This window comes from Gadus chalcogrammus, chromosome 13, assembly GCF_026213295.1.
Source record: "Gadus chalcogrammus isolate NIFS_2021 chromosome 13, NIFS_Gcha_1.0, whole genome shotgun sequence".
Taxonomy (NCBI): Eukaryota; Metazoa; Chordata; class Actinopteri; order Gadiformes; family Gadidae; genus Gadus; species Gadus chalcogrammus.
This window is the reverse complement of record NC_079424.1, coordinates 23429217-23456554: the sequence shown is the minus strand read 5'-3', so window position 1 is coordinate 23456554 and position 27338 is coordinate 23429217. Positions and strand designations below refer to the sequence as shown.

At 46.7% G+C, this 27338-nt stretch overlaps 1 protein-coding gene across 1 annotated transcript in view; it reads right to left on the bottom strand.

The window, feature by feature from the left end:
* Positions 1 to 27338, bottom strand: part of ptprga (protein tyrosine phosphatase receptor type Ga) — a 331197-nt gene that overhangs the window by 28395 nt on the left and 275464 nt on the right. The window contains exons 9-18 of the mRNA XM_056605312.1: positions 22963 to 23147; positions 19398 to 19506; positions 18504 to 18553; positions 17728 to 18172; positions 17281 to 17469; positions 13232 to 13379; positions 9790 to 9828; positions 8793 to 8884; positions 5465 to 5556; positions 538 to 634 (exon numbers count right to left, since the gene is read on the bottom strand). Of these exons, the coding sequence (XP_056461287.1) occupies positions 538 to 634; positions 5465 to 5556; positions 8793 to 8884; positions 9790 to 9828; positions 13232 to 13379; positions 17281 to 17469; positions 17728 to 18172; positions 18504 to 18553; positions 19398 to 19506; positions 22963 to 23147 (1446 nt within the window). The remainder of the gene's footprint in view (positions 1 to 537; positions 635 to 5464; positions 5557 to 8792; positions 8885 to 9789; positions 9829 to 13231; positions 13380 to 17280; positions 17470 to 17727; positions 18173 to 18503; positions 18554 to 19397; positions 19507 to 22962; positions 23148 to 27338) is intronic.

Here is a 27338-nt window from a genome sequence, read left to right as displayed (position 1 = left end):
GGGTTGAGTGATACATTCTTATTGCCTGCCTGTTCCTGTGTTTTCGTGTCTTGTAAATGACCCTCCATGCAATCCTTTGATGTATGGGCCTGCTCCTCTACCCCCTGGCTAGCGTCAACAAAGCCAGGGGTTTAGATGGCACGACCGCTACCCCCTCCAATGGCATTCCCCACAGCTCCAGTTGTAAAGATAACCATCTGGTACACAAAGACTTTTTGGGGGACACACCTCCTCCAGAGCCCAACTCTCAGTGGAAATAAGAACTCATCGATTCAGACACTCGGTGGACTTCTGCAGCGTACCTTCAGAGAATGAAGTAACACGCAGAGAGAAGCTCCCATCTGAGGCCTCAGATTATTGTAATGTATGCCTGTTATGTTGTTTGTTGATGCATGTTGTGATGTATCTTTGTTCGTACTTTTAATACAAATATATGCGACCAGCAATTGCCTACAAGTATTGTGTGCTTTTTTTGCATCTAAAGATCTCATCTGTCTCAGACGCAATATCTAATAGAGAAATTGCCACGACACTCACAGGCCATGATGTTGATGTAGCGGTTCTTGTGTCTGTTGTCGGGGTGGTTGGAGCGGTCTGAGGTCAGCTTCATATCCGCCGTGCACCGCTGGACCTCCTGGGGAGACAAGGTCACGGTGAGCTCAGAGGTAGGCCACATTGAAGGTCACAGTGAGGTCACAGTGAAGGCCACAGTGAGGTCACAGTGAGGTCACAGCGAAGGTCACAGTGAGGTCACACTGAGGTCACGTGAAAGTGACATTTAGGCTCACAGTGATCCAGTCTGAGGAGGCCCTGAGCACAGCACTCACATCACCTTCATCATTTCACCTTCATCACATCACATTCATCACGGCTGCAGAACGCACAATCTGATCTGATCTTAGATTGGAGTATCGTGTGTGTGTGTTTGTGTGTGTGTGTGTGTGTGTGTGTGTGTCTGTTTGCATGCGTGTGCTTGCCTGCGTGCGTACGTGATTGTGGGTGCGTGCCAACAAAATGAACCAAATTAATGATAGGAAGTAAATTAAAGAGGCAATACAAGAAGTGAATAATAATGAGCTGCCGAGGAGGATAATGGGAGCAGGCAGGAGATCTGCTGCTGAAACTCTAATATTTCACTCGAGTTGCCAAGCTGTGCAGACAGACACTATAGGTAACAGATAACACAAAGAGAGACACACACACACACACACACACACACACACACACACACACACACACACACACAGACACACACACACACACACACACACACACACACACACACACACACACACACACATATACACACACACACACACACAATAACAAACACACACACAAATACACACACACACCATACGTCATTGTCGGAATAGCTGGTTAATCACCTCCACGATTAATTTGATATTTCTTTGCGGCTAGCGCTGTGCTAGTGCTGATGATTTGTTTGTCAGTGTCAGCAGAGTTCAGTATAAACGATGACTAACCAAGAGAAATGTGTTCTGGCCCGTGGGTCTAATGAAAGCCTGATAGCTGAGAGGGCTAACTGGCCTGTCGCTCGGACCACAAGGCCGACTGCAGCCAGCTGTTCCCCACCCTGACACAGTGTTTCACTGGTTCCTCCACCAGGCAGAACGCTCCCAGCACTTAGTCCAGACCTCTCTCTCTCTCTCTCTCTCTCTCTCTCTCTCTCTCTCTCTCTCTCTCTCTCTCTCTCTCTCTCTCTCTCTCTCTCTCTCTCTCTCTCTCTCTCTCTCTCTCTCTCTCTCTCTCTCTCTCTCTCTCTCTCTCTCTCTCTCTCTCTCTCTCTCTCTCTCTCTCTCTCTCTCCTGGCCCCCCCTGGGTATCTGGGCAGGGCAGGGCAGGTATTTATGGGAATGGGTTGAGGGGGTCGGGTAACACATCAGATGGAGGGAGTGACAGGTGGGGGGGTGCAGGATGGGATTAGCGTATGACACCCAAGTAAGCAGCATGCAATCAGCTCATACAAGATATGGTAACACCCACACATGCGCACACATTCATGTTAGCAATCTCTAACACACAAATACACACACACACACACACACACACACACACACACACACACACACACACACACACACACACACACACACACACTCATCCACCTCATCACTCTCACACACACACATGCAAACAAACGCAGCTAATCACTCTCTAACACAAACACACGCACCACACACAGACAAACACACACACGGGGAGGGCTGGGTGCTGACGGGTCGCTCATTGAGCTCGGGAAGTAAATACAGGAAGTAAAATGCTTGTTTCCTCCTTGAGCTGTCTGTCGGTCAGTACCTTGTGTTTGAGCTGTCTGTCTGTCCCTTGTGTCTGAGCTGTCTGAGCTGTCAGTCAGTCCCTTGTGTCTGAGCTGTCTGTCTGTCTGTCTGTCAGTCCCTTGTGTCTGAGCTGTCTGTCTGTCTTTCTGTCTGTCTGTCTGTCAGTCCCTTGTGTCTGAGCTGTCTGTCGGTATGTCAATCCCTTGTGTTTGAGCTGTCTGTCTCTCCGTCAGTCCCTTGTGTTTGAGCTGTCTGTCTGTCAGTCCCTTGTGTCTGAGCTGTCTGTCTGTCTGTCTGTCTGTCTGTCTGTCTGTCTGTCTGTCTGTCTGTCTGTCTGTCTGTCTGTCCCTTGTTTCTGAGCTGTCTGTCGGTCAGTACCTTGTGTTTGAGCTGTCTGTCTGTCCCTTGTGTCTGAGCTGTCTGAGCTGTCAGTCAGTCCCTTGTGTCTGAGCTGTCTGTCTGTCTGTCTGTCAGTCTCTTGTGTCTGAGCTGTCTGTCTGTCCCCTATGTTTCAGCTGTCTGTCTGTCTGTCTGTCTGTCTGTCTGTCGGTCAGTCCCTTGTGTCTGAGCTGTCTGTCTGTCCGTCCCTTTTGTCTGGTTCAGGTCCCAGCCTCTAGTCAGTGGACCGAGGAAGGCTCCCCAAGAGAGACACCAAGAGGCTCTTAAAGACCGAGGCTTCCCAGAAAGAAATGGGGAACTTGGACTACACAGAAAACCAAGTAGTGAAGCTGAGAGAGTCAAATCAAAATAGAGCTGTGTTCTTTATCTTTCTTTACCCTATCAGATAGCAAGGAGCAGGCAAACTTTATTTTAAAGAGCATTTCCCAATTTCCTGTCTGAGATGAATAAAGTTAATCTTAGAAGGACATAAGTAAAAAAGGCTGGTTATAAAGGAGAATAATTGAGAAAGGAGGTCTGGTTCTAAAACACTAGAGTGGCTTGTTGCTGTGAGGAGGCTAGGACACAGTGGCATGTTGCTGTGAGGAGGCTAGGACACAGTGGCATATTTCTGTGAGGAGGCTATTACACGGTGGCATTCTGTGAGGAGGCTAGGACATAGTGGCATGATGCTGTGAGGAGGCTCCATGACCTCACTGGTCCGACAGAACCAGATCTTTTTACTAATTGACATACTCAGGTCTGCTGTTAGATGTTCAGCATTTGCTTTGCTTATGATACCAAACTTTGTTTCGGTAAATGATGGATGCAAAATGTATAAAACAATCCAAATGCACTAATGATACGATGGACAGCTCTGTTAGGGTTTGGAGGAGAAGGTGACACTACATCATCCCTTGAGGACTATAGGTTGTGCAGGTATCAGCATATGTAGGGGAGGGTATCGATTATGTGGGTCAGCAGGGGAAATGCACCACTAATCCTGCTACTGTCCACCACCAGGGCCTATGAGTAAACCCTCCAGTCCGCTGATCCATGTTCCCACGCCCCCACCAGTCACTCATTAGCATATGACAACATGAAGAGGGCCAGCAAACACACAGCTTGGATAGCAGATCAAGCTCATACCAGGCCAGTGTGATAAGCCTGGACGCTCCCCTGCCAGGCAGGCTACATGTGAGGGCTGAGTGGGGAGATTATAGCGTGGGTGTTCATTGAAGGAGCTGTACAACGTGATCATTCACCAATGTCCTAACATTCTCCCACAACATTCACTACTCAATACATGTCTTCAGTTGTGAGGTGACAAAATTATGATGTTTTTCAGTTTGAGTTTAAATTAAAAAGTTTAAATCCAATTCAAATTATAAGTACAAACTCAGTTTATCAAATCAGTTCTTTTCCTAACAGAACCAAACCTTATTTAAAAAGAAACCTATCAAGTTGCAACTTTAGTTAACAAAGTCTATGTTTTTTGTCGATCTATAGTAGTTCTTATAAGACATTGTCTGTTAAATATTCAAAAGTTAATCGTGCTCTTGCACATTCTTGATTTGTTGAAACAACTGCTATCAGTAGCCAAGCCCTCTGGTAAATAATTGTGTGTACATGCGTGTGTGTGTGTTTGTGTGTGTGTGTCGTGTGTGTATACATGTGTGTTTGTGTGTTTGTGTGTGTGTGTGTGTGTGTGTGTGTGTGTGTGTGTGTGTGTGTGTGTGTGTGTGTGTGTGTGTGTGTGTGTGTGTGTGTGTGTGTGTGTGTATGGGCGTGTGCCTGTGTGTGTGTGTGTGTGTGTGTGTGTGTGTGTGTGTGTGTATGGGCGTGTGCCTGTGTGTGTGTGTGTGTGTGTGTGTGCATGGGCGTGTGCCTGTGTGTGTGTGTGTGTGTGTGTGTGTATGGGCGTGTGCCTGTGTGTGTATGTGTTTGTGTGTTCACACTGTTAACAGCGGTAAACTGAGCTCTTAACACCATCTGTGGTGAATATTAGAGGAACGTGGTTAAACATGACCTGCACACATTCAAACAGCATATTGGAAATCATACTCGCTCTTTCATTTTGATACTGCCAACAGATGTCCGTGGCAATAAACAATTAAACTTTAAAGGCATTTGTCCAATAATGTACACATATGTGAGAATTAAACCGAAAGAATACCATGGTAACAAGGACATTTGTTCAATGATATGATGTGTAAGGAGATGTGATGATATCATGATAAAGTTGTGTTAGTCCATCCTCCTGTTCCATTATTGTCCGGAAATCCTGGAGCAACATGATGATCTCAGAGGAAAGCAGTGCAGCTCATCATGAGAAGCGTATTGGAGCACTGTATCTATAATGGTGTAGAGAATCAGAATGTGAACCCATCCAGCAGACCCTGTGGTAGGACGTGTGTCCCACGTGTGGCAGACAGACAGCAGGACCTGCGGTAGGACGTGTGTCCCACGTGTGGCAGACAGACAGCAGGACCTGCGGTAGGACGTGTGACCCACGTGTGGCAGAAAGACAGCAGGACCTGTGGTAGGACGTGTGTCCCACGTGTGGCAGACAGACAGCAGGACCTGTGGTAGGACGTGTGTCCCACGTGTGGCAGACAGACAGCAGGACCTGTGGTAGGACGGGTGTCCCACGTGTGGCAGACAGACAGCAGGACCTGTGGTAGGACGTGTGTCCCACGTGTGGCAGACAGACAGCAGGACCTGTGGTAGGACGGGTGTCACCCTAGAGCCCACCCTGGACACATGCTCCTGCAGACCAGCATTACCTCAAAATCCTCAGCAAAGCCCTGCTGGTTGTTGGAGTAGAGACCAGAGACGTGCTTCATGAAGTGCTGCACTGGAATGGCGTCCATGTCGTCTGTGGGGGAGAGTTAGAGTTAGTGAGCCTGCTGCAGTGGACAGGCCTGGACGCGTGAGGCCATAAACATTTTAATAGTTGTTTATTTTGATCAAAATTGAGGACTTTAAACATCACTAGTACTAAAGCATTTAACCATCATTAGAAGTACTATAGCATGTAACCATCACTAGCAGCACTGGGAGCATCTAAACATCAGTAGCAGCCCTGGGAGCATTTAACCAATAGTAGCAGCAGAGCTAACCAGTGTCTGGTCCCTCAACATATGCAGGACTAGAAGTCACATGTAGATGTCCTCTAATAGCAACGCATTCCTGGTAGAAGACTGAAACTGTGTCTGTGCTTGTAACAGTCCTCAGTGGAAAAGTGCCGACACACACAGCAATTGATAAATAACCGTTGCAATAATAATAATAATAAATATAACCGCAAGCAGTGATTAACGGGGTCCGAGCATATGAAAAGTCAACAACACACTAATGGAAGATATATAAACATGACATATAATTATGAAGGAAAGATGTTGATGTTCCACTTAATGCCATGCTGTGCCTCGGCTTTTAGGTGACCGAATGTCATGTTCAGCATGTTCATAATTGTCTAATCGGGATTCGAACTCTCAAACTAAGGATCACCAGTACAATGCATTATCCCATTGAGCCACTGACAAACCAGAACTGTAGCCTCATTCACATGGTGTAAATGTCTATTGATAAGCATCCAACATCCAGGGTTTTATAAATGCGTCTGATTCTAGAGATTAATATTCTGAAAGAATTTTGAGTCCAGGTCAATCTGCTGAGGAGAAATAAGCCTAATTCATGATGTTTTTACAATAGCGCCACCTTTGGGTGCAGTACCACAAATTTGGGTTTATGGGTAGAGTTATTGGTAACAATATCTACAAATTTCAAGAGTTTTAGACTTACGGTGTAGGCTGCAGTATGACTTTCACAGAATAATAACGATGACGATAATAATATTTATAATAACGGAGGATTTGGAGCCCAGTCCAGCCTAAGTGGCGCTGAATTTAATGATGAGTGGGAAAACGTGTTAGTCTTTGGGGTTTTCCGTAATGACCACGAAGGGAGCGGCGCAATGTTCTTTCAGAGATGACATGTCACCACAGCAGGGGGTGTTTACCCAGCGAGAGGGCAAACACATACGCACGCACGCACGCACGCACGCACGCACGCACGCACGCACGCACGCACGCACGCACGCACGCACGCACGCACGCACGCACGCACGCACGCACGCACGCACGCACGCACGCACGCACGCAAACACACAGACACACAAAAAAAAGCTCATACACACACGCACGGAGGCACAAAGACAGCACACTCATATACACACTTATACACACACACACACACACATACACTCATACACACAAACATGCATGTGGAAATGCACAAGCTAGAATACGGGAGCGAACACACACACGCACAAACACACACACACACACACACACACACACACACATACATTGTGTGTGTGCATTGGATTCAACCCATTTCAACAGGCAGGACAAAAGGATGTGAACTATTTAGGAAGCTGAGTTCTTGTTCCCATCAGATATTACGTGTGATATATATGTGTGAGTGTGTGTGTGTGTGTGTGTGTGTGTGTGTGTGTGTGTGTGTGTGTGTGTGTGTGTGTGTGTGTGTGTGTGTGTGTGTGTGTGTGTGTGTGTTGGAGCGTCTAGTCACTAAAGCATTACAGTTACCTCGGTATTCATGTCATCCTCTTCAACAGGGCCCAAAGACAATGGACCGCCCAGTTGGGCCATATGTGGACTGGAGAGTAAGATCAGCCTTTTTCTACAGATGTGGTTGGTATCATGATGTGTGGCATTGCTTTAATGCAGCACTAGTCTTGGTGCCATGGTCTATTGCCGAACAGGGCAACACCCAGCCAACTGTAACCCACTCAATCTGAATGTCCCATTATTCCACAGGTATTATACTGCTGATAAGAGGGCTGTGACGGTAACAGCAGCAGCCCACACTGTATATGACCCGTGACTCACTGCTGTCAACACAGGGCCGACTAGCAGCAGAGTAAACCCTCCTTCATGGTCCCAGACCATTTCTGCTGCAACAGAGATGTGTGTCAGATGGTCCAACCAGTGTTACTATGACAACAGGGACCACACTGTCCACCAGTGATACTATGACAACAGATATCACACGTCCACCAGTGTTGCTATGATGACTGGGATCACACCGTCCACCAGTGTTACTATGACGACAGAGACCACACCGTCCACCAGTGTTACTATAACAACAGGGACCACACGTCCACCTGTGTTACTACGACAACAGGGACCACACCGTCCACCAGTGTTTCTACGATGACAGGGACCACATTTGTGTATTTGTGTGTTTGTGTGTGCATGTGTGTGTGTCTGTGTGTATGTTTGTGATTTGTCTCATATTTGTGTGTGTGTGTGTGTGTGTGTGTGTGTGTGTGTGTGTGTGTGTGTGTGTGTGTGTGTGTGTGTGTGTGTGTGTGTGTGTGTGTGTGTGTGTGTGTGTGTGTGTGTTTGTATGTGTTTGCAATGCGTATATGTGTGTCCCTGGTAGATATTGGTAATGCAACCAGAGACAAAGAGCCTAACAAGTAGGTTGACCTTTGAACCTTGACCCTCCCAGCAGTAAGAATAGCCGACTAGCAGCGAAGGAAATGTCTCACCCAGCTGAGCAGCTCAGCGGGCCAAGGTACAGACATCAGAAACAACCTGTTTGAGGGATTGAGTTGGAACCAGAACGTTAAACACTGTTCTCATTCACCACAATTGCCCTGAGTTTCTTAATATTATATATATATTTTAAAGCTTTTTTTGGCTGAGATTAAAATGTCAGTGTAACCTCAACCAGTAACAATAAGTCTCAGGTAATGCTAAATCTTAAAAAGTGTATGATAAAAAAAAAAGTACTTTGTTGTATAGTATCTTATCCTAGCTCTCTTTGTTGTATATCAGGAATGGGTTAACCTAGCGATCGTTAGTGCTAACCATTGTAATTATTGTAAGTGGTTTTGGATAAAAGCGTCTGCTTAATGCCCTAAATATTAATGTAAATGTATAACAAGTGATGGATGCATCCAGGTTCCTCTAAACCAAGTGAACAGGAACCAGAGATCTATTCCTCACTGCTAGTGACCAGCAGGGAGTGGGCGGGCAGGGAGCCGGTGGTGGAAGCTGCTCTGAGATTGGAGGAGCTTACCTGGGATGGGGATAACAGGGATGCTGTCATTGGGCACCACTCGGGGGGAGCTGCTGTCCTCCACATAGAAGTGGGCCGTCTGGAAGCAGCGTCTGCAGAACCACACAGGGAGAGAGGTGTCAGGGCCTGAGCTAAGTACATCATTGTGTGTCATTGTGTGTAATTGTATGTGGTGTCTCTTGTGTGTGTAAGGTGAGTACAGCTGACTGGGCTAGTCCAATCATCTGCCAAAGTATAGACGGATGATAACGTAAGACACACTCCGACACCACGCTGCTATCCTGCTGCAGTATGATCGACACAACAACAACACAACAACAACAGAACAACCACAAAGCCACACACCCAGCTGAGTGTGTTCAGCGACAGAGTGAGCAGGTGTTATTCTCTGAGGAAGCTGGTCATTACCATGTTGAGGCTCTGATAAATGTTACATTAGACAACGTGACACTTGAATCAGACAATAAGAAAGGACCCAATGAATAAAAGAAAAGTAATCAAAAGCAAACATACACATACATACACACACACACACACACACACCCAAACACACACCCTCAACACAGACAGGCTGATGATCTCCCCAGATGTACGGCAGGACGGAGGATGTTTTGGGTTTCAGTGTCACATGGTCTAGGGCCTGCTGGGGGGCTGCCTGACAACATGTAGACCGCTGGGCTCAGTCTGGTCCTCTGAGGAGGTGCTACACCTTATTATTATGGGTTGGAGACCATGGAGACCAGTTTAGAAACAGGCCATACCTCATATCCCATGGAGGGCAGAACAGTGTCCAGGTTAGGTAGGATGTTCTTCTAACCCGTTACATAAAGAAGTCAACACTAGTACTAACATGTTGTTCATTACACACCGTGCTGTTCCTATACAACACTACTTCTATTTCATTGTCATTATAATTATTGTAATGATATCGACAACATTTAATTTGAACACTTTATAATTTACGAGCGAGCGCGGGTCACAGGTCCTGCAGTCCTACCTGTACTTCACGCAGATCAGAGAGCAGAAGGCATTCATCCTAGTGAGCCAGGAGAGGCAAAGAGAGAAGCTTCATGTCACCAGACTCACGCGCAGTCAGAGAGAAACCACCGCAAGGCCAGGACGGGGAGGGAGGGCAGCTCAGACAGCATGGGGGAGTTCCTTTCTCTCTCTCTCTTTCTCTCTCTCTCTAACTCCACCTCTTCAACTTCCCCGTTGTATATTTTTACCTGACACAAACACACGCTCACACACAAGAAGGGAATGACTCACAAGTCAGTTACTTAGGGATCGCCAAGGTTCTGGGAGTGTTGTGTGTGTGTGTGTGTGTGTGAGTGTATGTGTGTGCGTGTGCGTGTGCGTGTGCGTGTGTGTGTGTGTTGTGGAGGGGGGGGGGAGGGTTTGGGAGCAGAGGAGTGTGCATTGAATACTTTAAGCCAATCAACATGCGGTGGGGGAGGGACTAGTAAATCTGAACTGAGCTTTGCTCCTCAAGAGGATTAGATTACCCAACGCGCCAACACCACCTGCCATCAGACCTCCTGGTGTGTATGGGCTTGTGCATGTGTGTGTGTGTGTGTATGTCTGGATCACACACACACACACACACACACACACACACACACACACACACACACACACACACACACACACACACACACACACACACACACACCACTCAGTCCAATGTGTGAGAAGCATAGTGTGACTCAAAGCACCTACCTAATGGGATCCTCCTCTAGTGTGTTATTCTTAGTGTGGATCGCTAGCACCACCCTCCAGCAGAAAGGTGGAGGTTCATAGAACCCCTCTCCAGCCGACAGGTGGAGGTTCATAGAACCACCCTCCAGCAGGCAGGTTAAAGATAATGTTTACTTCAATTAAGAAGAGCAATTAGGATTATGCAATGCAGATCGGGTTTCAATAATTAATATATCCCTCCCTACGTTCTAGACCCATTGTGAACACAAATAAATACCAAGGCTATTTCAATGTATACTGTGTGTGAGTGTGTGTTTGTGCGTGTGTGTGTGTGCATCTGTGTGTGCGTGTGTTTGTGTGTGTCTATGTATGTATGTATGTATGTATGTGTGTGTGCGTGTCTGTGTGTGTGTCTGTGTATGTGTGTGTGCTTGTCCGTGTATGTGTGTCTGTGTGTGTGTGCTGCAATGTGCGTGTGTGTCTCTGTGTGTGTGCGTCTGTGTGTGTGTGTGTGTGTGGTGTGTGTGTGTGTGTGTGCTGAACACCTATGTAGGATCACCACCATACAGATGAAGGCATCCCAAAGCCCCAGACACCAGGTTATTCTGTGTCTACTTCCATAGTGAAACGTTGAGAGCAGCACCTCACAGATGTCTTTTGTTGAGCTGTGGCTAAAGTAACAATTATTCCAAAACAAGGACTCTCTCTATTACACAGCCTCTCTCACCTGATGCTTTTTCTAAAACAAACCTTCAAATATAAAGCAAACCTTCTAGTCTGCTAGCCTGCTGACCTGCTAACCTGGTAACCCTCTAGCCTGCTAACCTGCTAGCCTGCCAGCCTGCTAACCTGCTAGCCTGCTAACCTGCTAGCCCGGCAGCTTACTAGCCTGCTAGCCTACTAGCTTGCCAGCCTACTAGCCTGCTAACCTGTTAGCCTGCTGACCTGCTAGCTTGTCAGCCTACTAGCCTGCTAACCTTCTAGCCTGCTAACCTTCTAGCCTGCTAACCTGCTAGCCTGCTAACCTGCTAGCCTTCTAGCCTGCTGACCTGCTAGCCTACTAGCCTGCCAGCCTACTAGCCTGCTAACCTGCTAGCCTGCTCGCATGCTAACCTGCTAATCTGCTAGCCTGCTAAAACCTGCTAGCCTACTAGCCTGCTAACCCGCTAGCAGGGACCACAACGAGGTAAAGCAGCCCAATGGATTTCAACAGGGAGCGTATAGCTATTTTGTCAAATTAATTACCGAGATTCCCAAAGCAGCACGAGGAACATGAGAGCGGGAACTGAGTTGTTATGTATCAACTGAACTGGAAAATGAATTAGACTTGTTTAATCAAAAGTTAAAATGTGTAACCAGGGCGATGTTATCTTTCTGTTTAACCCACCAACCAGCACATCCCTTCTGAATGCCCACAGACTGCCAGTCTCCTCATCTCTCTCATCCACAACCTCTTCTAATCTCAGCACATTCGCTAATAGAAATAGATTAAAAAGTAAGCGTAAAACATTTCATAAGGCAGGATAAAAATAAATCAATTGATAGTGACGTAGCATTGGCATTCAATGGCAGGGTGTTCAGAGATTACTGAATGTGGTTTTATGTAGAACGTCAGTGTACAGCCCACTGGAGTTTGTTGGTGGCCACAGGCAGCAGGTGTTGAAGGGTAACATGGAGGACATCTTGAGCCGGCTAGTGTTATCATCACAATAACATTCAGGAAGTTGGCCCTGATGAGATACGGATGCTTCATTATTAACAAATACAACTTGTTTGCACTACCAATAATGCATTTTATTTTACTACCCTTGCCTTTCTGACATCTACAGCCAAAGACCAACACACATGGATGCTGCGTTGACCTTTGGGTCTTGGGTCAACATGGCGGCCATATCGGAGAGGCCAGAGGACTGTAAACAAATAGGCCTACCAGTCAACAGAATCTATCCCGGAGTCAATTTTATCAAGGGTTTATGTAAATAAAAATAATTAACAAACATCATCTCATCTCATCTCATCTTCATCCGCTTATCCGGGGTCAGGTCGCGGGGGGAGCAGCTCAAGCAGAATAACAATAACAAATATATTTTAAATAAAATATATATTATATGATATTATCTTTTAAGGTTTTATCCTTTTTATTGTAGAGTAAGAAAGACAGGAAGGTATGGGAGATAGAGGGGAGGACATGCAGCAAAGGGTCACGCGCAGGGATTGTACCCGGGTTGGTGCGGTCATGACTGAGCCTTAATGGTACGCGCTCTACCCGGTGAAACACCGGGGCGCCCCTATATTATAGGATTTTATATGAAAAAAGTACAACTGAGAAATGTAAACGTTACATCGCTTTTTATCCAGAAAAGCTGCAGCTGGTTTACTTGTGTTTGATTAAAGAACAGGCTTTGTGTTTCCAGCCATCCTTTACTTTCTATGGTTAGTTCCCCTAAAGTTAGTCTGCCCGCTTTGCAGGTGATTTGGTTTAAAGGTCAACCGCAGTTGTAGGTTCTTTGGTTTAAAGAACCTACAACTCTTCTCCTAGCGGCTCCTCCTGACTGCATGCTTTGGTTCTCCATCTGTAAGTTCCTTTAGATTAAAGCATCTGCTGAACAGCCTTATGGTTTATTTCATTTCATTCACATTCATATTGTTTCCTCCGCTGTGGTTCGGAGAAGATAATAATAAGATGATAGTAGACGTCCCTGGGGCCCGAGGGCCTGCCGGGCACTGCAGAGGCGTCTTACCTCCAGTAGACCAGCACGGCAAGCATCAGGAAGAGGCAGAGCAGGGTCAGGGTGGAGACCAGCGCCAGGGGGGCCAGCCACTCCACACGGGCCAGCCCCCCACTGGGGCCCCCGGGCCGGGCCTGGTGGGTGGCCAGGCTGGGTCGGTCTGCAGGACCAGCAACACAGGAGAGAGGGGTTAGGAGGACGGTCAGAGTTTGCTCATTTCAACGTCACGAAGCATGCCGAGGCTGAGGTTGAACCAAAGACGGAGAGGTCCAGGGGCTTTCTGCTCAGCCTGAACCTGCACACCTGTCCTACTGAAGAGTTACAACAGCAAGCTGCACTATATTGAACAATTTCTACTACTGCATCTCCCTTTATAACCTTCGTATAGTCCTTTCTCTTATTCCTCGGCTGACATTGCACTTTCCCTTTGTTTGATGTGAAGGCGGCTTTGACAATGTAAATGTTTATTTTCCATTCAAATAAAGTTCTCTTGAGAGGTGCGGTAGGAATAGTATTCAATCCACGTTTAGTTTAAATGTTACAATTATCAAATTATAAACTGCACACATACTGTACATTTCAGTTTTTACTAGTGTTGACACATACAACAAAAGGTTAAATAGGAATAATCCCTAAACATCACCGTGATAGAATAATCACACCACCACTCGTACACTTTCAAGGATGTCTGTTAGCACCTAGCGTAACCAAGGGCAACACAGCCTCCCCATGCACCTCTATGCCCCTGTCAGGAGCTAGCTCCTTCTAAACCCTGAGCACCAGTAAACCACAAGCACCACCACCATGACCCTCACAACAATGTTTCAAAGCAGGCTATGCGTGATCATGTGTCCATGTGCTTCCTTGCAGCACAGGCAAATGTAAACCAACACACAGAAACACGCAGCCACTCAGGCAATGTGCAGCAGCAGCAGTGAAACCCACATTAGCCTCGCGCTCCACACAAACACTTGAGCGGGCGAGCCACGCCCACTGACAGAGACAAACACAAGGTTTCCTCATTATAAAGGAGCAACAATTTGCTCCCTTGCAGCCGCGTCTGGCATGAGAGCCACGGCCCTCTCACACGGTGGGAGAGGAAACAATAAGAGACACTGGAGGGAGAGAGGCATCGGAAAATAGGTAGAGCACGCATGAAGAGATAGGAGGAGAAAGAGAGAGGGCATGGGAGAGAGAGAGAGAGAGAGAGAGAGAGAGAGAGAGAGATTGAGAGGGACTAAGAGGGTGGTGCATTACGAAGAAGAAGAGATAAAGAACAGGATTGATGATGAAGATGAATATGATGATGATGGTGATGATGATTATGGTGATGATGTTGATATTTATGATGTTGGTGATGATGAAGATGATGATGATGATGATGATGATGATGATGATGATTATGGTGATGATGATGATTATGGTGTGGTAATGAGGATTTTGGTGATGGTGATGATAAAGAGAGCAATTTGTGGCGAACATGGGAAAAAGATAGTCTTAAGAGCTCATTCGTAATAAACACGATGTGCTAGTTCAGCATGCTAACGATGTCAAACACAGAGCAGCCCCCCTTCTGGTCACCGCGGGGCCTCACAGAGCAGTAGATAAGCAGTAGGTAAGCAGGAGCTTCGTTCACCTGCAGGCACAGAGCCCTGGAGGACCTCGGGAGACGCTGGAGAACCTTGAAGAAGACAGACTTCTAAATAGTCAGGGATGGTACCTTCTAACGTGTGTGTGTGCGGGTATGTGTCAGTGTGTGTGTGTGTGTATATGCGTGTATGTGTGGGTGAGAGTCTATGTGTGTGGATGCGTGTCAGTGTGTGTCTGTATATGCATTTATGTGTGGGTGCGAGTGTATGTGTATCTGCGTGTGTGTGTGTGTGTGTGTGTGTGTGTGTATGTGTGTATGTCTGTGTGTATGTGTGTGTGTGCGCAGGCGTGCGTGCATGCGTGTGTGTGTATATGTGTGTGTGTTTGTTCACCAAACACCGGGGAACTCACAGGGTGGTCCTATTTGTTAGACTATGGAGCCGTATCGTCAATGGCAACCCTTGTTGTGAGCTCTGGAGGTAACTAAAGGCCGGGCCGCAGTATTTCTTCATCCATTCTACATCAGGGGCTTAAAGCCGAACTCACCATGAGGCTAATGACCCGTATCATGAGGACAGAGGAGCGTTCTGCTCTGGGTGAACATGCTCTCTACTACTATTTGGATTGCTTTCAGAGTGGTTCCCTGCAGAGCCAGTGCTCCCTTCCTGAGCGTCTGGGCCACAGCGCTGGGGGAGTGGTTAAGAACCAGTGAGCAGGAGGAGGACGGAGAAGCACAGCCATGTGACAGTAGGTCTGGAGAAACAGGCCGTCGGTCAAAAAACTGCCTTTCAAATTGGATTGCTATTCAGTTGACCAAATAAATATCAGATATAGTAGCGGACTGAATGAACCCATTAGTATGACTGATCCATCCCTGTCAGAGCTACGTCTACATTTATGTGAGTAACAACACTGACCAATGAGCCAATGAGAATAGGGCCAAATCATTCTACATTTAGAAAGCATCCAACCAAAGTATCCCGGACCTAGTTAAAGTCCATCTCCAAAGCCACGCCCCTAAAACTCGCGACTAGCTCGCTAGCTTTAGCAACAGCTCATCAGCCTTTAGGAAGACTCCGGTGCTGACCAAATTAGTCCACGGGGGGAGTGGACGCAGGAAGACAGGCAGGTAGGTAGACAGACAGATAGGTAGACAGACAGGTAGACAGACGGGTAGGTAGACAGACAGGTAGGTAAGTAGACAGACAGGTAGGTAGATGGTCAGGTAGGGGGACAGACAGGTAGGCAGACAGACAGACAGGTAGGTAGGTAGACAGGTGGGTAGACAGGTGGGTAGACAGACAGACATATCAGTAGACAGACAGGTAGCTAGACAGACAAGTGGGTAGATAGACAGGTAGGTGGACAGACAAGTGGGTAGATATAAAGGTAGGTAGACAGACAAGTAGGTAGACATTGCTGTCGAAAGCTTAAGAAGATTTAAACAAATCTGACTTATGCTTTCACCAGCTCTACGTATGAGGCGTACCTGATATGACGTAGGGCTCATGAACGGAAGAGGATGAGACCACTTTCAAAGTGCCCAAGATTTGGCTTATAGCAGGTCATATTTTGATCCCCAATTTCTGCAAGAAGGCCTAGCCCCTAGCTCCTCTTTCACGACATCCCAGGTCACAGGTAGCTTTTTGAAAAAGCTACCTGTGACCTGGATAGTGAACAGACTGAGCTAACTGAGTTAAGGTGATGTATGTAATAGCAGAGAAGCTCCGCCCCCAGAAAGGAAGGACTGCCTTCTTACCACTTCCCTTGAGTAACGAGGACCAAAAAAGGGCCTTTAATGAGCATGAAGCACAAAAAGTGATCTGGGAAAACTCTGCAAGCACTCTTCAGCACAACTTTTTCCATCGCCCACAAGCTGTGTTTTATAAACACTCCATGGTCTTGATTAGCATAGCAGAGAGAAGAGGCAGTGATCTAAACCTAAGTACACCTCAACGCAACGCGGGGCACCCTGGGGACAGAGCTGATGGGGTGTCCCGCTCCCCACCCAGGTTCCAGCACTAAGGTGCAATATGTGGATGTGCTTAATGTCTGCTGCGTACGTGTGTCCCGTATCGACTGGTAGGCTGAATCCCCGCTCACGGCCCCCCTGACAAACCCCTTGGGCTCTGGAGTCAAACAGAGTCGCTTGCTATGCCTCCTGATCTCCTCCTCTGGACGTCTCTGCTGGGGCCCTCTGCTCTGGGCTCAACCCCATCCACTGGACCCTTCAGCCATTAGACCCTCCCACTGTCAAGGTTCATTAACACCACATTGGACCACACCGGATCTAAGCGGCATTAAGTTAACACGAAACACTCAGAGCGATGCGGTACATTAAAGGAGCCTCCAGCGGTCTGTGGGCTCCCAGTGGGTGGTCTCCGGCCTGCTGTGGGGACCAGGATTTCTCTCTCTAATGTCTAGAATAACATTGAAGTGAACGTGAAAGGGAGGAGCGGCTGGTTTCTTACCGGTGTGGATGGAGAAGGGCCAGTGGCTCCTGTTCCTGGCCGGGCCGGGGCCCCGCGTGGCCAGCGGGCGGACATCAGGGAGGGAGTAGTCCACTGTCTCGGCCCCTGCATTGCGCTCTGGAGCAGTGGCCACGACAACCAACGTTGCGCTTGTAACCGTGGCCTGGTCCTCCACACCAACAGGGGGTGCTGTGGCGTCAGAAGAGCCCCAGGACCCCGCTGACCTGCCCGCCGCCCGGTCTTTCTCCTTGGCCGTTGAGGCGGGCGTGGTGCCGGGCGGCTCCTTCACAGCCGCTGCTCTGCCACTGCCGCCGGCCGGCTCCTCCACACAACCCGCTCGCCGTTTCTTCTCCTTCTTTGGCATCTTCTCCCCCTCATCCTCCTCCTCGTCCTCCTCATCCTCCTTGTCTTCCCCCTCCCCCTCGCCCCTCTCCCCCCCGCCGCCACCCTGCTCCCCGTCCTCCGCTGTGTCTCCCCTGTCTTTGGTCCGGGCCGCGGCTGCCGTGCTGCTGCTTGCAGCGTGGTCCTGGCCACCTGAAGCCTCCGTGTAAGTTTGCGGCGGGCTAGCGCCGGTGCTAGCGGAGGAGGAAGTGGAGGAGGAGGCAGAGGATGCGGAGGCGTGGCCACGGGCGGTGCCGCCTGCCGGAGCTGCTGGGGCCCGGGTGGGCCACACGGAGCTGGGGAAGGAGGAGATGACCCCGCCGCTGAAGCCCAGGCCCGCCAGCAGGGTGCTGGTCACCACCGAAGCCACGGTGGCCTGGCTGCCGCTGGATGAGGGCCCGATGCCCGTCGCCATGGAGACGAAGGAGAAGGGCAGCCCCGACGAGGTCCAGGTGGAGGAGCCCGAGGAGATGGGGGCCATGTCGGCGGAGGAAGCCGGGGAGACGGTGGGCTGGGAGGGGGCCAGAGAGAGACCAAGAGAGACCCTTAGCGACCAAGAGAGACAAGAGAGACGGAGAGAGCCGGAGAGCCGGAGACAGACCAAGAGAGACGGAGAGAGACTGAGAGAGACCGTGAGGGACTGTGAGAGATAAGAAATACTATGAGAGACCAAGAGAGACCAGAGAATGTGAGGTACAGAGAGAGACCAAGGGAGACCGTGAGAGACAGAGAGAGATCAAGAGAGGCCGAGAGGAACCTTTATCCAGCTGGAAAGGACATATAGGAGAAATGCTTCCACTGGGGACGGCACATGAAAGGGTGGCTCAACCCACTGGACCTACCATTCCAGTCTTCACGATCCGGGTGCCCTCGAAGATCCGGGTGGTGTTGGCTGGAGAGGAGTACAGCGGGAGACCCAGGAATACGTGGTTAGAAGCAGTCTTCAACAGTGTGACTTCTTCCAAGCCAAACACTGGCTCTCAAGAAGGCTAAACCTGTCCCTGGCTTTTGGCCCTGCTGTCTGCCTTGTGAATACTGTGAGTGCACGTGTGTTTCTATGTGTGCGCGTGTGTGCACACATAGCACACATGAAGGTGTGTATGTTTGTTTGTGTGGGTGTGTGTGAAATAGTGTGTGGCTTTGTGTGTGTCATATTGTGTGTTTATGTGTGTGTGTGTGTGTGTGTGTGTGTGTGTGTGTGTGTGTGTGTGTGTGTGTGTGTGTGTGTGTGTGTGTGTGTGTGTGTGTGTGTGTGTGTGTGTGTGTGAGTGATATGTTTTTGTTTGCATGAGATAATGTTTATGTTTGTGTGTGTGAGTGATATTGTGTATGTTTGTGTGTGAGAGATATTGTGTATGTTTGTGTGTCTGAGTGTGTGGGAGTGATATTGTGTGTGTGTGTGTGTGTGTGTGTGTGTGTGTGTGTGTGTGTGTGTGTGTGTGTGCACACATAGCACACATGAAGGTGTGTATGTTTGTTTGTGTGTGTGTGTGTGTGTGTGTGTGTGTGTGTGTGTGTGTGTGTGTGTGTGTGTGTGTGTGTGTGTGTGTGTGTGTGTGTGTGTGTGTGTGTGTGTGTGTGTGAAATAGTGTGTGGCTTTGTGTGTGTCATATTGTGTGTTTATGTGTGTGTGTGTGTGTGTGTGTGTGTGTGTGTGTGTGTGTGTGTGTGTGTGTGTGTGTGTGTGTGTGTGTGTGTGTGTGTGTGTGTGTGTGTGTGTGTGTGAGAGTGCGTACCTCTGAAGAGCATGCTTTGGCTGAAGTCGCTGCGCATGTCATTGGTGCAAACGGACTGAACCCGGAACAGGTAAAGCACATCAGGAGAGACTGGAGAGATGACTGCCTCCTGACACTCACACAAGAACACACACACAAAAGAACGCGCGCACACACACACACACACACACACACACACACACACACACACACACACACACACACACACACACACACACACACACACACACACACACACACACACACACACACACACAGACAAACACACACACACAGACAAACACACATTCAATCAGAAATCATTCACTTGAGCAGCCAATCTCAGTTCCCACCCAGATTGAACTCGTATCCCAGAGACTGAGTACATATAAATAAAAAGATCAAATCCAAGAACACACGTAAACATTCTAAAAGCACAAACTCGTATCAGAGTACTGTGATTCATCACTATTCACAATATTATATCATATTAATATAAACATTTATTCCTTGTGTTAGAGGACAGATCAATGTAAGCCGAATCAAATATTAAAGAACTATATAATACTATATGAATTTATATATTTTTACATGTAAATATTGGATATTGACAAAGATATTTATTAAGCTACTCTGAGTATACTTTAATCTATAAATTCTTCCTTTGTGACAATCATTCTCACTTTTTTTACGAAACTAGCAAAAGAATGAAGGAGCTTAATTCCACTAACTGAAACTGCGGAGCAGGAAACCAAAACCTGAAAGGAGCAGAGCAACGCCCTGCTTCCTGTTATGTTCCTGTGATGTTCTAGTGCAGAAACACTCATTTGTGAGCCACACGATGAACCTTTCTGGGGAGCATTTTAACAGTGGTCATCGCCAGCTCTCCACGTTGGCGATCTGAAACGTCAACAGAAACTTTGTGGAGGGCCATTAGAGTCCGGGACCGAAGATCTGAGCCTGGTTCTCACAGGTGCCGGGAGGAGAGTCATTCTCCATCTCCATTCTCCTGGCTGAGCTCGTTTGAGCCCCACTACAGATGCTGCCTCCATCCACATTGGTCGAGGCAGTGATGAAGTGAAAGTGGGCCAAACGCCCCATGCACCAAGATTTTATAAACCAGATTTGTAGAACTAAAACAAGCTTACCCTACACCCATTACCCACTACCCTTACAGAAATATTAGTCTTCGGCAGCGTAAAATCAGAAAGTCACAAGCAAGCAATCTATCTCGCCCATTCTCTCCTTCTATATTAACCAATCAGCCATCGATTTGATTTACTGCTGCTCATCACGTCTTGCATGGGGTTCAATTATCTAAACCAATGTGTTTGGAGACATATTTTAAAGATAAGGCCTATGCAAATATTATTTTGTATAATATTTGTATTGCCAACGCCCCCGATGAATCAAAAGTGAGAGCGCAGTTCCCTGCTTACAAATATTGTCTGTCCTGCATTTTGCTTCCCAGCACCTTCCTCCGGAGAGGGAGGGAGAGAGTTATCTGTTTCCAATTAAGCAACCACAGTCAAGGGGGCTGTGAACACGGTGAAGTGAATGACTCTACCCACGGATTCCCGGTCATCGATCCAGGCACACACCCTGAGTCAGGCCCGGACGTCATTACATGACAGGCTCCATTTAAATCACACTGGACTAATGTATCGCACAAGGAGTGAATAGAATGGACTGCTCGATCGCTGCCGATGTGCAGAATATCCGTGTTAGGGGACTGGTGGTTTAGGAACTAATGTGCTCTGTTCCTAGTACGTTAGAAATTCTTTAAGAAGCCAGTGAAACCACTGTATCAGCTGGAATTTGAACAATATGATATTTAAAATGTGTTGTGGGGTGAGATTTTTAAGAAAGGGGGGGTTTATCTTACCCCCATAGTTACGACCCATGCCAACTTTCTGACACTTTTAGTACCGTTTTTGTGTTTGAGCTTGATGTTGCATATGAAATTCACACCGAAATGTTATACTCTGAGTCTGGGAAGCCTTATCCACAGATGCGGGTGTTAAATAAATCTTTGCTCGGACGGAGCTTTACCATCCACACACATCGTGGCGTTATAATAATAATGTATATAAATGTTAAGAAAAGCCCAACTTTCTCGCGGACACCGCAGCCCACCACTGCCCAGACAGAGCTCCACACGTTCACACAAACCGCGCCGCCGCTGGGACATCTGGGTGCCTCTTAAAAGGCACTCAGACGTCATGAACAGAACGCCCCCTGCGTTCAGCAGAGTGGAACAGTCACATTGTGTTTTGGGGAAAATTGCAAAAATGTAATTTCTCTAAATTGGGAAGTAATTTCAGCTACTGTGATAAATTGGCATAGATTACGATGTTGAAGACTAATTATTATTTAAAACAAAAAAGAAAAATGTTTTTGGTTCACTGGCCCTTTAAGAGAACTGAGGATGAGAAAGCTTCATCAGCATTCAAACAGAGTTGTTTAACTAACCCTAACCCTTACCCTGAACACCTTGGCCAGTCAGGTAAATAAGACAGCTCTCCATAATGTTTGGATTTGGTTGCAAAAGTTGAAAGCTGTGCAACTTCTCTCTGATTCACAGGAGATGAGGTTAGTGTTTCCCTGCCCCGGGTCTTGTGAATTGTGTCTTTTTATTCCAGAACCTCTTTGATTTGATCGTCAGTCCCACGAGAGGACGGGTTGGAATATGCGCAGGAATAAAAGCGCTGATGAAAGCAGACAAAGGAGGAAAGTATAAAAAACACGAAAGAAAGAAGGAAACAGGTGGATGGCGGAAAAGGTTTGAGAGTGTGTGTCCATGTATGTTGGTGCACGTGTGTGGGGGGGGGGGGGAGTGCGTGTATGAGCGTGCATGTATGTGGGAGGGAGGTTCTTCCCCTGTCCCAAGGTCATGGGAACTGTCTGGCTCCCCTGCAGCTCTCAAACAGATCCATTAGTATGCTGCTACTGGCTGGAGGTGGCGTTCCTCACCTCCTCACCTCCTCCTATCCTCCTCACCTCCTCATCCCAAGGTTTGAATATGCAATGTGAGGGGATGCTATGTAAGTGTGTAAATGCAAAATGTAACCATCACACAGTTGTTTCTTTATATTGTGTGTTTCTGTGTTGTTATCAAGTCCATGATATGTTTGATGAGTTTTATTGGCTAAATGTTGTGTCTTCATCTAAAATACTTACTTAAATACTTTTCATACTTTTCGTTTCAAAACAAAAAGGTTGCAGAAAATACCTGTCTGTGTGTGTGCATAATGCACGTGTGTGTGTGTGTGTGTGTGTGTGTGTGTGTGTGTGTGTGTGTGTGTGTGTGTGTGTGTGTGTGTGTGTGTGTGTGTGTGTGTGTGTGTGTGTGTGTGTGTGTGTGTGTGTGTGTGTGTGTGTGTGTGTGTGTTTGTGTGTGTGCATGCGTGCGTTTATACGTGCATGGGTGTGTATATGTGTGCTTCATGCGTGAGTTTGTCCATGTGCATGTACGTGTGTGTTTGTTGTGTGTGCATGCGTGTGTGTGTGTCTGCGTGCGTCATGTGTGTGCGTCCATGAGTCATGCGTGTGTGTGTGCGTCCTGTGTGTGTGTGTGCGGTCTCACCAGCTTGTGCCGGGCGTCGGTGAGGTGTGTCTCCTCATAGCTGTCGTCGTGGGTCGTCCAGCTGTAGGACACCAGGAAGTGCAGGATTGGGGGGTGATAGGTGGTCTCGGGCCGCGCCCAGCGCACCACCAGGGCGCTGGAGTTCAGGTGGCGTACCTTCATGTTGATGGGAGCGCTGCTGCACACTGTGGGAGAGACAGCGTTACACCACCCGTACTCTACACCACCTTCATGTTGATGGGAGCGCTGCTGCACACTGTGGGTGAGACAGCGTCACTCTACAACACCTTTACTCTACACCATTTGTTCTCAAAGTGCGGCCCGCAGAAACATTCCTGGCGGCCCGCAATGACATGCAGATGTAAGTTTAAATAAAAAGAAAAAAATATTTTAATTTTTTTTATTCTATTATTATTATATCAATATTAATTTAAACAAAAATAAATATAGATAAAGAGAAAAGTCGATTCTCTCTAGCTTCAAATTAAATCCTTTTACATTTGTTAGTTTTAATCCGACTGTATATTACTTTGAAAGGATGAACCTCAGTTTCGTGATTTAGACATCACTTGACCTCACTCCCAGAGGTCCACGGTGCAATGTTTTCTTTCAACACTGGGATGCTGACGGCGTTTCCCGCCTAATATTTTTTCCTAGGGCAGCCCTCAGTCAAATTCTGGGTTCCTAAATTGGCCCTCAGCTGTCAAAACTTTGAGAACCCCTGATCTACACCAAAGAAACACACGGAGAGATTCAACCTTAAACACTCTACACTCTTAATGAGCAGGGAGGAAAAAGCGAGAGAGAGAGAGAGAGAGGAAGAGAGAGAGAGAGAGAGAGAGGAAGAGAGAGAGAGAGAGAGAGAGAGAGAGAGAGAGAGAGAGAGAGAGAGAGAGAGAGAGAGAGAGAGAGAGATAGATAGATAGATAGATAGATAGATAGATAGATAGATAGATAGATAGATAGATAGATAGATAGATAGATAGATAGATAGATAGATAGATAGATAGAGAGAGAGAGAGAGAGAGAGAGAGAGAGAGAGAGAGAGAGAGAGAGAGAGAGAGAGAGAGAGAGAAAAAGAGAGAGATCAGCAGCAAGGCTTATGATGCCAATATATTCTGAACTATTGTAACAAACAGCAGAGCAGGAGGGGCGGAAAAAAGATGCAGAGACAGACAGATAGATGGAGAGCGAGATACAGAAAGAACAGACTGACAGGCAGACAGCGAGACAGACAGAGAAGGAGATTCAGAGAGAACAGACAAACAGAGAGAAGGAGAGAGAGATAGAGAGACAAAAGACAGACAGAGAGACAGACACACGGAGAGCAAGATAGAGACAAGAGACACACAGACGGAGAGACAAACAGACAGCGAGCAAGGTAGTGAGAGAACAGACAGATAGAGAGACAGACAGATGGAGAGCGGGGCAGAGTGAGAGAACAGAGGAGAAGAGCTGGCCGAGCGGAGTTGGACCCTAATGGTCTATTAATATTACTGAGTGACAGAGTGAGTCACCAGCAACATTCACACGCATACATAAACACATTACAACCCAGCGGGACACGCACTCAAACACTCACACACACATGAATACACACACACACACACACACACACACACACACACACACACACACACACACACACACACACACACACACACACACACAAGCACACATGAAGACACTCACATGTTCACACTCACACGAACACACACACGTGAAGACATACACACGCACAAACACATACGTTCATGAAGACACACATACACGCAATACATACGTACACTAACCAGGGAATGCAGACACACACATGCCTAATACAGATGCACTCATTCACTAATAACGAACAAACCTTAGCCCACACATGGACACCTAGAACTAGGTGTGTATACATACATACAAGCAAAATCAATACACACGGCATTTTTACAAACATGAAACACAAATAAGTGATGTAAATGTATTTACATCATTTTTCCAGCAGCGTTTAATATGCCAGATGTTGAATGCTGTCCACAGCCACTAGATGTCGCTGCTCCCCCAGCTAGGCTGCTACTACGCCTTGCTGGCACAGTCCTGACTAGCCTGTGGTGTTCCTATTATGTACTGTATGGGCTTCTGCATAAAAGACTTCCTTCTCTTGACACCCAAGCTATAACACAGGCACCCAACTCATGTAGACTTCAGCCAGTAATCGGAAGATGTGTTTATGGACCGGCTATCAAATCAAGCAGAACATTTCTTTCAGCTGTTTGGTTATGTTATGACCTGGTCATAATATCTGAAATACGAGAAACAGTGCGCCAAGCTTTTTTTTCTTTAACACCATGGAGACGAAGAGGCCCTACTGAGACGATCTTCATCATAAAGGGGGATGTGTGTGAGTGGTGAGACTGTGGGGAAGGCATGGAGGACGTGGAAATAGCTTGACTAAGAATAGAGTGCATGTGCGTGCTGGAACCGAATACATTAGCTCGCTATACATAAAGAGCTGAGATAAACTTCTCTCTAGTCGGCAGGGAAGTGTAGGATTCAGCTCAACGTTACTAATCAGTCACATAAACACAACACACGCACACAGACACCCCAAAACAGACACACCACCCCCAACACACACACGGCCCTCCCAACACACACACGTACACGAGTGGAAGCACATAGAAGAGCACAGAGGAGACGCTAGTGTACGGAGATGAGGATTGTGTTCTGCAAATGAACTGTTGCTGCGGCTATGCTGATTAAGCTGGGCTCCACTTATTACTGGAACTACACCTGCATATGTGTGTGTGTGTGTGTGTGTGTGTGTGTGTGTGTGTGTGTGTGCGTGTGCGTGTGCGTGTGTGTGTGTGTGTGTGCGTGTGTACTTGTGTGCGTGCGTGGCACCAAATCCTTAAAGCCTAGGGATTTATATTTCTAAGATGGCCGTTCTAGATATTGCTCGAGATACAAAATATTATATTTTATGAAACGGTTCTGTCCTGGATGCTTAAATACAATTTGCTTTCCCAACAAAACCATATCTCTTTACCACGCAAAACAAACAATATCTCTTTACGATGCCAAACAAACCATATCTCTACCAAACCAAACAAACCATATCTCTTTACGACACCAAACAAACCATATCTCTTTACAATACCAAACCCACCATATCTCTTTACGACACTAAGCAAACAATATCCCTCAACCACACCAAATAAACAATATCTCTTTACCACACCAAACAAACTATATCGCTTTACCACGCCAAAAAAAACTATACATAATGGCAATAAAAGTAAGTCTCTCTGTGTCTGTGTGTGTGAGAGAATGAGAGAACAAGTATGTATGTGTCTCTGTTTGTGACCATGTATGAGCAAGAGAGAGAGACAAAGAAAGTGTGCACACCAGTGTTAATTTTGTCAGCTATTTTAGATTTAGTCTTAGTCTTAGTCTTTTGACGAAAATGCTTAGTATATTTAGTCACATTTTAGTCATTGTTTTCCTTTGTAGTTTTAGTCTAGTTTTAGTCGACGAAAATTCCTTACATTTTAGTCAACTTTTAGTCATTACTTTTAGTCAAAATGTTTTCTCTTTTTAAACTAGTTAAATTAGGCTAACCCTATATAGGCTACATGGACACCTGCTAAGTTGTTCCACTCAAATAGAGTACTAAAGTGAAAACGTTACGTTGTCCTGGCAACCGGATTTTCAGTTCTAAACAACCGAACGAGAGATGGTGTTCTCCATTGCTTCCATGTGTTGTTTCTTTCAAAATTAAAATAAATCAATTTCAAGAGGTGAAAATCACTACCAATCGAAAAATGTCGAGGCGTTCATGTATTCCCCTGGGGTATTAAAAGGAAAAGTTTGTCAACGTTAGTTTAGTTTAGTTTTTTTTTTTATATGAAGACAATCTATTCTCAATATTACTTACATCATTGGTAAAGCAAACTCACAAATCAATTCGCAAAAAGATTGTTCCTTTTCTATAAAAGGTTTGTGTGCCATAGGATTTCCCCTTGTTAATTTGGTTTGTGTAGAACCAAATCTGTTGCTCTCGAAACGTGACGTCACACTTTACTACTCTTGTCTGTTCAGCCTTCAAAACGATAGCTGGTAAATTGTGAAAAATGGATTAAACTGTAATCAGAAAACGCGGTTATATGCTATAAACCCGATAGTATCTTGGGTATAAAGGCTGGGACGAATTTCAAAGTCCACCTTATGTTGAAGTCAGAGTATAGACCGTGGCGATTCCCATTGAAACGAATGGCGCGGTGATTTTCTTCAAAACAAGAGCCGGTAAATTGTGAAAAATGAATTAAACTGTAATCAGACAACGCGGTTATATGCTATAGACCCTAGTATCTGTGGAATAAAATCTGGGAAGA